Here is a 12,556-nt window from a genome sequence, read left to right on the forward strand (position 1 = left end):
AATTTGGAGAGAAACATACTATTTCCTCCCAGATTTAACATTCAGTATGAAATATGTGTTGGTTAAATATAATGTTTGTTCCTGGTTACTAGATAGATGACTTTCAAGGATGAAATGACTCAGAGTTTCTCATGTTATAATAGTTAAAATTTTATTCCTTAAGGTTTTTTTCATATTTCTTACATTTAGATACTAGGTATGAGCATAATTGTGTTCTAGGTTAATAATTACTTTTATATCTATTTTAGTTATTAGTGTTAGAAGTACCTTAGATTTGTGAAGTAAATATCATGTAAAATAGTGGCAGTTTATGTAATGATTATCAACTTTTTATCAGCAAACAGGAAAGAATATAGCTTAGTACTTATTTGTAAGTAGCACTATAATAAGGGATATCACAACAAAACTTTTCCCCATGTCTTCAGTGTTTGCTATGTTCTAATTCTTTAAATATTTTTTAATTGAATCTGGATTGAATGGAACACTGGTTCTCAATGAATGATCCCAGGTCCCTCAGGGTCCCAGAGACCATTTCAGCATATCCAAGAGGTCAAAACTCTTTCACCACAGTACTGAGATGTTATTTGCCTCTTACTGTGTTGACACTTGCACTGATGATGCAAAAGCAATGGTAGATTAAACTGCTAGCCCCTCATTTGAGGCCATGGCACCAAATTGTATTAGTGTCATTATATTCTTCAATTCTCACAGTTAAAAAAAGAAAATAAAAAGCCAATTTTACCTTAGGAATAATCTCGATAAAGCAATAAATACTAATTTTATGAATCTGCACTTTTGAATGCATGTCCTTTTAATATTACGGTGTGTGACAAAATGGGAAGTACACATAAGGCACTTCTGAGGTTCTTTTTGTGTTTTTTTTTGAGATGCAAGGTAAATTAGCCATTTTTTTCCCATGAAATACCATTGTTACTAGAAAATATAATTGACAGACCCACTACGCTTACCAAACTTGGATATTTGGCAAATGTTCTCATCAGAAATGATGGGAATGAGCTTGCCACTTTAAGGAAAACGAGTGGCAATATTTGTTGCCAATGAGAAAATTAAGCTTTCAAGCACAAATTAGAATTTTAAATTTTATTTGCCTGGGCTTTACAGTACTTAAAACTTTCTGATGAAAATATCACTGGTGGTGATATTAACAAGTGTGATTTTTTGATATTGTAGTTTGTCTTAATGTGAATATTAATAAATTTAACCCTTATCTGAAGGTCTTGGGTGGGCAGTACTTTATAAGTGCATAAAAGGGTCCTGAGCAAAACATTTAAGTCCTGAGAGCAGAACATTTAAGAACAGCTGATTTACGGAAGGGAAGATGAACCATGAGAGACTGGACTCTGAGAAACAAACTGAGGGTTTTAGAGGGGAGGGGGTGGGGGGATGGGTTAGCCCTGTGATGGGTATTAAGGAGGGCATGTATTGAATGGAACACTGGGTGTTATACGCAAACAATGAATCGTGGAACACTATATCAAAAACTAATGATATAATGTATGTTGACTAACATAACATAATAAAATAAAAAAAAAAGAACAGCCGATTTAGGTCCTCTACAAAAGTCAAATGTTTCAGTCTAATCATTAACCTCTTAGCTCCCCCTTCTCACCCTTATCCTACCAAATTAAAATAGAAAAGAATACATAATTTCAGTAAAAAAAAAAATGAGACTATGCTGCATATGAGCAGCACATTCTTAAATTCTTCTATAAATATAATTTTTTCCTTTAAACAGTGGGCTTATGTATCGCATTGAATTTATTTAGAATTGCATTGTATTTATCATGATATTTACGTTAAAATACTTTTTCTCTCTTCTCCTTTTTCTTCTATTTCTCTTACCACTTTGCCTTTCTCCTTTTATTCCTCCCTTCCTTCCTTTTTTTTGTATTTGTTTTCTAGGTGGAATCTTTCATTTTGGATCAGGATGATTTGGAAAATCCAATGCTGGAAACGGCTTCCAAGTTGCTCTTGTCAGGTACTGCTGATGGTGCAGACCTCAGGACAGTAGATCCAGAAACACAAGCTAGACTGGAAGCTTTACTAGAAGCTGCAGGTAAGTCTGCAGACCTTACATACGTAATTAGACTATCTAATTTTCAAAGTTACATATAAATGTAATAAAAACTACTATGATCAGGGGCACCTGGCTGTCGCAGTTGTTAGAGCATGCGACTTTTGATCTCGGGGTCATAAGTTCCAGCGCCACGTTGGGTGTAGAGTTTACTAAAATAAAAAAAAACTACTATGATTATAAATGTAAGGTCTTGGGGCGCCTGGGTGGCTCAGTCGTTAAGCATTTGCCTTCGGCTCAGGTCATGATCTCAGGGTCCTGGGATAGAGCCCCGCATCGTGCTCCCTGCTCAGCGGGAAGCCTGCTTCTCCCTCTCCCACGCCCCCTGCTTGTGTTCCCTCTCTCGCTGTGTCTCTCTCTGTCAAATAAATAAAATCTTAAAAAAAAAAAAAATAAATAAATGTAAGGTCTTGGACATTTAGTCTAATACTATTCATAATGATTAATGGATAGCTTTCTAGAGAATTACATGGAAATTTCATTAAAGAGTATTTTCATTACCCAAGTAAAATCCACATGTTGCTGTCAACCTTGAAGAGAGATTTCTCCTATAGTCAATTTTCTTTAGTCCCACATTCCATATTTGTGAATTTGCCTCCTTGATAACATGTATTCATACCCTAAAATTGGTGCTTTCAGCACTTTTTCAGTCTTTCATAGAAATGCACATAATAGTGAAAAATTGTCCTACACACATTCCCTGATGAGATGAAATAAGGTGAAGCTCTCAGTTCTCATACTGTAAACAAGTGTCCTTTTCACCTACTTAGAGCCCTTTTTTTCACATTGTTGTGCCTTTTGTTGGCAATTACATTGTTTATAATGGTCCCCAAGTATAATGCGAAAGTGCTATCTGGTGTTCCTAAATGTGAGAAGGTATTGATGTGCCTAATGGAGAAAATACATGTGTTGTTAGATAAGCTTCTTCAGCATGGGTTATAGTGCTATTAACCATGAGTTCAATGTTAATAAATCAACTATACATTAAATAAGGTCATCTTTAAACAAAAACATACATAAGACAGTATTTGGTTAATGCAAATGCTGTGTGACCAGAGGCTCACAGGAACCTAGACCTGTATTTTTCCTAGGAGCAATGGTTCAGTTATTCATTAATTCAGTGTTCCCAGTGACTTTATAGAATATAACTACCATGAATCATGAGAATGACTGTATATAATTTCCCCTCTTTTTTGTCATAGACTATCTCTTGAAACCTTGTAAAGTGAATCATTGTATTTTTGTAAAGTGGATCATTATTATATTGTCCCTATAAGAAGTGTTTTAATTAGAGATTATATATATTTTTAATTAGAGATTATAGGGCTATAATCTATAGCCCTAAAGTATAAGGGAATAGTAACTCTCAATCTCTGTGATCATTTTATATAGCCATATATTTTCTTAACTTTTCTAAAGTGGACATAAATATATTGTGAACATTAATTGATCATTTTTTTTTAGCACCCTGATTTGCTATATAGTGTACATACAATGCATGTAAACTGCTGCTTTATTATAGCATAAAACCAACCTACTACTATTTGGTAATCCTTTCAATAAATCCTTGTAACACAGCATCTAAGTATTTGAAGGACTCATGGTTAAATTTGATTTCTGTCCTGAGTAAAATTCTAGAACAGATTATTAAAGGGATCTAGACCAAGTACAAATGAAAACATAGTAGGGCACATGCAAGGTCCTGTCCTTGAGTATAAAAAACTATTTATTCAAAAGAGTAGATACAGGGGCATCTGGGTGGCTCAATCAGTTAGCCTTTGGCTCAGGTCATGATCTGGGGGTCCTGGGATCGAGCCCCATGTTGGGTTCCCTGCTCAGTGGAGAGCCTGCTTCTCCCTCTCCTCCCAGCTTGTGTTCTCTCTCACTATCTCTGACTCTCTGTCTCTCAAATAAATAAAATCTTAAAAAAAGAAAAAAGAATAGTAGATACAGAATTTAGCATTTGCCAGAATTTGGTGTTGCTATAGAAGTTTATGTGAGAGAAATGAAAATTGTAAAATTATTTGAAAATGTGTCATAAGAGGAAAAGAGAATGTTTCTCCTGAAGATGAGAAAACTCAGGTTGCATATAAGAGGGATATTTGTTTTTGTGCACCCCAAGAGGCAGAACCAGGTTGAAAAGTGCTACAGGAAAGTAGACTTCGGCTGAGAGGAGTTACTTTTGGAGGTAGAGTTCCTTTTCATAGGATGCTAATAGTTGTCTCATTTTCTCATTTCTATGTTTGGTTTTTTTTTCTGTTTTTTCTACAATAGCCTCCCTCCTCCCTCCCTTCCTCATCTTCTTTCTCACTTCTCTCCCTTTCTCCCTTATTTCTTTCTTTTTTAAATGAAAAATGTTAATGTACAAGCCCCGAGGGAATACCCATCATCCAGCTTTAACAGCCATCAGTGTATGGACAATCTTGTTTCATCTTTACTTATTGTTACCTGCTGATGCCCCACCCCAGCAAGTTAATTTAAAGCAAACTAAACATTATATAATTTCATATATAAATACTTCAGTATAGGGGCACCTGGGTGGTTCAGTTGGTTGAGTGTCCAACTCTTGATTTTGGCTCAGGTCATGATCCCAGGGTCCTGGGATTAATCCCTGCGTGGGGCTCTGCAGTCATTGCAGAGTCTGCTTGTCCCTCTTCCTCTGCTCCTCCCACCACTCTTACATGCTCTATCTCTAAAATAAATAAATAAAATCTTAAATAAATAAATAAATACCTCAGTATATACTCTAAATTAAGAACTATTTTTAGATTTATTTATTTATTTTTAGATTAAGAGAGAGCGAGCAAGAGCTAGCACACGGTGGGGAGGGGCAGAGGGAGAGAGAAACTTAAGCCCTACAGGGGGCTTGATCTCACCACCTTGAGATCGAGAACTGAGTGGAAACCAGGAGTCGGTTGCTTAACTGGCTGCACCACCCAGGCACCCCAAGAACTTTTAAAAAAAATAAACATAACCATAATACCATTGCATATCTAAAGAAAAAAATAATAGTAATGCCTTGATATTGTCAAATATCCTGTCAGTGTTTATATTTCCCGAATTATTTCATAATGGTCTTTTTTTAAAGGTTGCTTTATTTTTATTTATTTATTTATTTATTTTTAGAGAGGGAGGGAGGGAGAGAGAGAGAAAGGTGGGGCAGAGGGTGAGGGAGAGAGAGAATCTTAAGCACGCTCCACGCCCAGTGTAGAGCCCGGTATGGGGCTCAATCTCACAACCCTGAGCTTATGACCTAAGGCAAAATTGAGAGTTGGTGGCACCCCATAATGGTCTTTTTATAGTTAGTTTATTTGAATTAGGATCCAAACAAGTTTTACATTTTTTTATTAAATTTTTATTTTTTTTAAGGATTTATTTATTTATTTTAGAGAGCGTGTATGTGTGAGTGGGGGGAAAGGGCAGAGGGAGAGAATATTCAAGCCGACTTCCCACTGAGCCGGATCCCGCCTTGGGGCTCCATCTCACCACCCATGAGATCATGACCTGAACTGAAACCAAGAGTCCAGTGCTTAACCGACTGAGCCACCCAGACACCACCGAGTTTTTTATTTTAATTTCAGTAGTTAACATACAGTCTTATATTAGTTTCAGGTGTACAATATAGCAATTCAACAATTCTCTACATACTCAGTGCTCATCATGATAAGTGTACTCTTTAATCTCCTTCACCTATTTCATAATTACATATTTTGTATGTAAAATTTGATATTTTTCATGTTAATTATTTAAGTGTCTTTTAATCATAACTTTTTCCTTTTTTCCCCCCATTTATTGAAGAAATTGATTGATGTGTCCCACTTTATCAATTTTGCTAGTTGCCGCTCTGTATGTTGTATTCCTGTAAATCAAATTCAGATCCAGATAGTGACCAGATTCAGATTCATTTTGTTTTTAGCAAGAATAGTCATTCATGGTGTATATATCTCCTGTGTATCACAGAACTACTCTGGTGGTTTCTCTTTTTGTGGTGTTGAGATTGACCATGGTTTAACTATCCTGAGAAAGGATGCTTGAGAAGTAAAAGTTTTTGAGACGTCTGAAAAATGCCTTTGATGCTATCCTCACACTTGATAGTTTGAAGGTATAGAATTCTGGTTTAAAAATCTCTTTCAGGCTTGAAATTATTGCTCCATTATCTCCTAATTCCTGGTGTTGCAGTTCAGGAAGTTAACATCACACTTACTTATAGTAGTCTCTTATCTCTGCAACTTTTCCTTTCTCATCCTTCTCCATAGCATTAGAATTTGGGGCATTTTAAAATTTTGCTCACATTTTGAATATTTTTGGGTGTCCTTTACATTTCAGATTTTCTTCAAATACCTGGTGAATCCTAGCCTTTTTGTAGTCAGTAGCAATGCCATAAAACTAAAACGGAAAGTATATGTGCATGTTTTGTCAACTGGTGGGTTTCACTATGAAGTATTTATTATATATTATAAATTAATACATTATATAATTACTACTGCAGCATAACAATTTATTATAAATATAGCGGCATGACACAACACCCATTTACTCTCACTTAGTTTTTGTAAATAAGACATCTGGGCACATAGTGTGGCTAGATTCTCTTGCCCAGGGTCTCCTGGGCTGAAATCAAGGTATCCGCTGAGTTGAGTTCTCATCTGTAGGCTGTCAGAGAAAATCTGCTTTCAGGTTTATTGTTGTTGGTAGCAGAATTTAGTTCCTTATAGTTGCAGGACTGAGTTCCTGATTTCCTATGGACTGTCAGCTGGGGGCTGCTCTTACCTTCTTGAGGTTGCCTACCTTCTTTGGCATGTGGCCCCCTTCATCTTCATGTAAGCACAGTAGAATCCTTCTGATGCTTTAAATCTCTGACTTCCTTTTCTCCAATTAGCCAAAGAAATCTCTTAGTTTTTCATAGGCTCATGTGATAAGGTCAGGCCCACCCAAATAATATTCCTGTCTTCAGGTCAGCTGTACCATATAATGTAACCTAATCATGGGGATAAAAGCTATGAAATTCCCAGTCCCAAGGATTACATAGAGTGAGTATACCAGAGCTGGGTAAAGTTGGTGACATTTTAGAATTCTAGTACACAGTGATTGGATAGAGACCCTTCCCTTTCTTTGAGAACTCTCCAAATGTCAGTATCTTTAAATCTTTTCTCTGGGGCTTTTCAGTTTCTTGAGAGACACATCTACCAGGTTTTATCTGGTAAATGTTAAACCTGGCTACCTGTATTTTGGGAGCTTAGAGTGGGAGGGGATTGAGGATCTCACTGTTTATAATGTATATATTCACTTAATCCTTATTTCCTTTTAGTATATCATCTCTTTTTCCTCTTTATCTAATGACTACTAATCCTGGGCCTTTCTGGTTTGGTTTCTATAGAGAATAATCATCTGGCTGTGCAGTTTGGAAATAGAGTCTTCAAGTATCTGACTACTTCTCACAGGTGTTCAGCTAGTCTCTCTGTTTTCTGGCCCAAGCCTCACCCCTGTGTCTGGTACCTATAATTTCTGAACCCTGTTGGGCTGCTCACCTTGTTTCTCTTTGATATCTGTGTTTCTGTTTGTTCTGCTAAGTCAGTTACATCTCCTCTTAACTTTGTCTTCATAAATAGGAATTAGGTTGAGTAAGTTATAAGAGGAAAAAAAGGGAGAAAATAATAATCTTAAAATCCGAAATCTAGGTAATCTTTTAATGCACTGTTTCTCTTCTATCGTTTATAAAGCCTATAATGTCTTATTAGGACATTTTTGGTCACAAGTTACATGGTTCTTTTGTTCAGTTGATTCAGTGTTAGAATTGGGAAAGAATAATCTGATCATCACGTATCTTTTCTGTTTTCGATCTTCATTGATTAATACGTAATAACTGGTTAAGACTAGTAAAAAAGTATCATCATAATCCAGAGTAGCTAGAATAAATTAATTTTCAATCACTATTTATTCATTTGAAGGATTACCATGTATATCTTAGGTTACTTCCTAATTATCTTTACTAAAATAGTTACCTTATGAAGACATGAGAAGTTCATAAAAATTTAATATGGAATATTTTGTTTTTGATGCTCTTTCTTTTTAAGGCAGTGATTACTTTTTACTAATCCAGATATATCTTCTTACCTAGTTCTGTTGCTGTCATTGGCAAATAGTTGTTATATGGCTGATCTGAATTGGCTAAAAAATTGGAGTGAATTCTCTCATGTGAAAATGCATCTGTGATCTTGGTTTCCATAGCGTTAGGATACTTAACTAACCACAGGTATCTTACTGAATAAATACTGCTATAGCAGATTCAGACTGTGGTTGGTTTTTAATATTAGTGACACAAATTATATAGTAGGATCAGTTTTATCAGACCGAGACTGTCTTTATTCTTTGCACATCTTGATTGTAACAGATACCAACTTTGACTGCTCTGAACATTTGTTATATCTAAAACCATAAAGGCTTTCTGTCATTTATTTTTGGTTCCATAAAGATATAGTATTTGATATCTTGGATTTTTCCAGTAAGAAAATCAAACAAGTACAAACTTTTGTACACTTTAAACACAAACTTATATGATGTTATTAAGCCCTTCTACTGTAAAAAGAAATCTGCACAGGTATGTTTATTATTACCATTTGAGTGGGGTTTTTTTGATTGATGTCTTAGGTAAGTAGTTTGTTTTAAAACCTGTGATAATACTTCTTAAACTTTAATGTGCATCTGAATTGCTTGGGAATCTTTTTTAAAAATGCAGGTTCGGGGTCAGAAAATCTTGGGGCCTGAGATTCTGCAGTTTTGTTTTTTTTTTTAAGATTTTATTTATTTGAGAGAAAGAGAGAATGCATGTGTGCACAGGAACAGAGGGAGGAGCAAGGTGGGGTGGGGGAAGAATCTCAAGCAGACTCCGCTCCAAGAGCAGATCCCACACGGAGCCCTGACGTGGGGGCCCCAACATGGGCTTGAGGACTCGACCTTATGACCCTGAGATCATGACCTGAGCCAAAACCAAGAGTCGGATGCTTAACCAACTGAGCCACCCAGGCGCCCCCAAGATTCTGCAGTTCTAACAAGCTCCCAAATGATAGCAGTGTTTGTTCTCCATGTACCACTTATTGAGTAGCAGGGATCTATAATATGCATTATAACATTAGGTGTTTATCTTCAAGTTGGAGCAGAGGTTTTTAATCCTGGCTATGCATTAGAATCTTCTTAGTGCTTTAAAAATATTTAGATGCCTAGGCCCTACCTCCTACTTACTGAATTACATCCTTAGATGTAGGAGAGCTTAGCATCTTTATTTTTGAAAAGCTCCACTGATGGGCAGCACCACAGAGTTAGAATAATAAAAGTTAGAGAGAAGTTTGTTGTGTAGTGATAATCCAGAAAAGCAATAAGATATATTTCATGCAGATAGTTATTAACCAGTTCTACTTTTGGATTTTTATTCTTTTACTGTTCTGAATGTTTTTTAGATATGATATTGAGTACATGTAATAAGTTATAGACATAATTTGAAATAAACAGGTACTCATGTTATCTTTTATATGGCCTGTAATGTCTTATTAGGCCATTTTTGGTCACAAGTGGTAGTAGGCCACCTAAACAGTCTTAAACAAAAGTGGCATCTACCAAAAATAATGGGCATTGTTCTGGCTTCTGGCACTATTGGTTTCAGTGAGTAAAAAATGACTTTTATCTGAACTGTCTTCTTTCTGTTTCTCTGCTCTGCTCTCCTCTATATTGACTTATTTCGGATAGTCTCTCTCTCTTTGTGATCATGAAAGTGGCCATTAGCTCATGACTCACATCTTAGCAATTCAGTAACCTTTGAACATAGAAGTTCTTCCAAACCTATGGCAAAAGTCTGACTGGGGACTCCTAGTTGTCCCAGCATAGGCCAAAGACTCATTTCTGGCACCAGAGAGTCATGGGGTCAAGCACTTCTAGACCACATGGGAGGAATAAGGTTATTAGAGAATTGGAGAACAGTGATTTTCCAAAAGATTCCAGACAGACAGTATATATGTGAAGTGTAACATTTAAAGGTTATTCGTTAAGATACATAGAGTTAAGTAACTTGACTTTTGCTTTGTTTCTCCTTTTGGGTATATCCATATTGGTGTGAAAATCATGTAATAGGAATAGGCAAATTATCTACGGCTGATGGTAAAGCCTTTGCAGATCCTGAAGTGCTTCGGAGGTTGACATCATCTGTTAGTTGTGCGTTGGATGAAGCTGCTGCTGCACTTACCCGTATGAGAGCTGAAAGCACAGCGAATGCAGGGCAGTCGGACAAGTAAGTACATTTTCTCTGTGATCAGTATAAAAACATTTTCTTAAAAATAGCTAATGTTCACAGCCTTTATTTTGTGCTTGGCATGGAGCTAACCACTTTATTTGTAATATCTTGTTTTTACTCACAAAAAGCCTTAAGGCAGTGGATTTTGTTTCTACTTTCCTTTTATTCTGAAAAGCTCAAGAGAAGTGAACAATTTAATCAAGATCAAATAGCTGACAAGTGGCAGACCTGGGGCACCAGTGACTGCAAGTCTGACTTCTTAGCCAATATGTTATTATAAAAACCTTTTGCCTCTTTAGATTTGGTTTTCTTTTAATGTTTTGGTGACAAAGAAATAAATGCTTTCTAATTAGTCATGCCATTTTCTAGTTAATATGTATAATTCTAGTCATTTTAAAGAGCAAGTTTTTTATTTATTTGTTCTATTCATGTTCAACAAATGTCATAGATCTAGTTCCCATAATTTGAATGTAAGTGAGTTCCAGGTACTTTTTGTATGCCCTACGATTCCTTTTATATAGTACTTTACAGTTAGTAAGGACTCAGTTTATATTTTGTGACTTTGCTTTTTTAGGTTTTTCTGATGATCTTACACAATAAAAGTCACATCATCTCATATAAAAAAAACAATTATGGATAGTATATGAAAAATGGATATAAGCTCCAAGAAAACAAATGGAAGAGAATTATTAATATAAATTACCTTTTTTGCTTCCTCAGAGGCTTGTTTTCCTCTAACTAAAATGACACCATTTTATTTATTTTAGCAGTTGCCTTTAAACACTTGAGAAAATGGGAGGATTCTTTTATATATGGGTTTGGAGAATTAAAAAAATAGAATTTAAGGATTATCTTTTATATAATAGTGTTTTTATGTGACATCTTTAAAGAGCATGAAAGAGGGCGCCTGGGTGGCTCAGTTGGTTAAGCAGCTGCCTTTGGTTCAGGTCATGATCCCGGGTCCTGGGATTGAGTCCCGCGTTGGGCTCCCTGCTCAGCGGGGAGTCTGCTTCTCCCTTTGCCTCTCCCCCCACTCGTTCTCTCAGTCTCACTCTCATGCTCTCTCAAATAAATAAAATCTTTAAAGAGCATGAAAGAAAGGTATAGTATTAACAAGAATATGAATTTGCTCTTCCTCTTGGCTCTGTATTCATCTTCATTTGTCTAGATTTTTGTGTTTTTCTTAATTTACTATTCTCATGGATTGACTCTCCTTCAGTTAACTTCAAGTTCTATTTCTGAATTAATGATCAGTTTTACTACCCTGTGGTATTACTAATATTCTCTTAAATGTGGTGCCTGCTGAGACTGGCAAGAAAGAAAGTTACAAACACCTTGAAGAGTATATTAAAGCTAGTTCAAGCAGGAAATAGAATAGAAAAATAAAACATTACAGATTCTTTGGCATTGAATATACTAAAAAATAGAGCATGTTTGTGACAGTCATTTATTCAGCAAAACTTGAGAAATACAGTGGAGTACAGTGATGTTATGTGTTAGATTTTACATTAGTTAAGTGTGATGCCATGTGCTAGATCTAATGTACCCTTTGCTCATAAGTTCGGAGTTTCAAATGTTGCTACAGTAGTTCCCGTAAGCTTGTTTTAAAGCTAGCACACACAAGGAAATTGAATGCCAGTCTAAATGGGATTGTAGAGGGAAGGTATGTGTGTGCCTCAGGAAGAGAAAAAGAGTAAGAGCCCACTTGAAAGAGAGAAAAGGTATGTTCTTTATAAGGACATGTCTTATGGGAAAGATTTGTCTTAAATTTGTTTAAAGGTAATAGAAAACACTGGGTCTAGGGACTGTCGGTGTCCTAAAAAATGGGAAATTATGAGACAAGCATACTAAGTGCTATTCAAGACTTTGACTTTGGTAAGGGGATAATACAATTAACCAGTAAGTATAATATATAACATGGCACACAATGGTAAGAACTATGGGGAAAAATTGAATGGGGAAGTGCTAGAGCAGTGTTTGGGGTTGGAGATCACAGTGCATTTTTAAGAGAGTAGTCAGGGAAATCCTCACTTAAAAGATGGTTTTTTAGCAAAGACCTGAAATTGGTAAGGGTGTGAGCTGTGTCTGACAGAGAAGCTGTCTTGGCAGAGGGACAGCGAATACATATATCTTGGAGTTGGAGCTTAATTAGCATTTTTTATGAAAAGCAGGAAAGCCAA

General features: G+C 36.0%; 1 protein-coding gene across 5 annotated transcripts in view; it reads left to right on the forward strand.

Moving 5' to 3' along the window:
* Nucleotides 1–12,556, forward strand: part of ANKRD17 (ankyrin repeat domain 17) — a 161,506-nt gene that overhangs the window by 73,961 nt on the left and 74,989 nt on the right. For all 5 annotated transcript variants that reach the window (XM_081812293.1, XM_081812294.1, XM_081812295.1 and 2 more), the window contains exons 2-3: nt 1,924–2,077; nt 10,217–10,373. In XM_081812293.1, the coding sequence (XP_081668419.1) occupies nt 1,924–2,077; nt 10,217–10,373 (311 nt within the window). The remainder of the gene's footprint in view (nt 1–1,923; nt 2,078–10,216; nt 10,374–12,556) is intronic.

This window comes from Leptonychotes weddellii, chromosome 2, assembly GCF_054177405.1.
Source record: "Leptonychotes weddellii isolate Sample4059 chromosome 2, ASM5417740v2, whole genome shotgun sequence".
Lineage (NCBI taxonomy): Eukaryota > Metazoa > Chordata > Mammalia > Carnivora > Phocidae > Leptonychotes > Leptonychotes weddellii.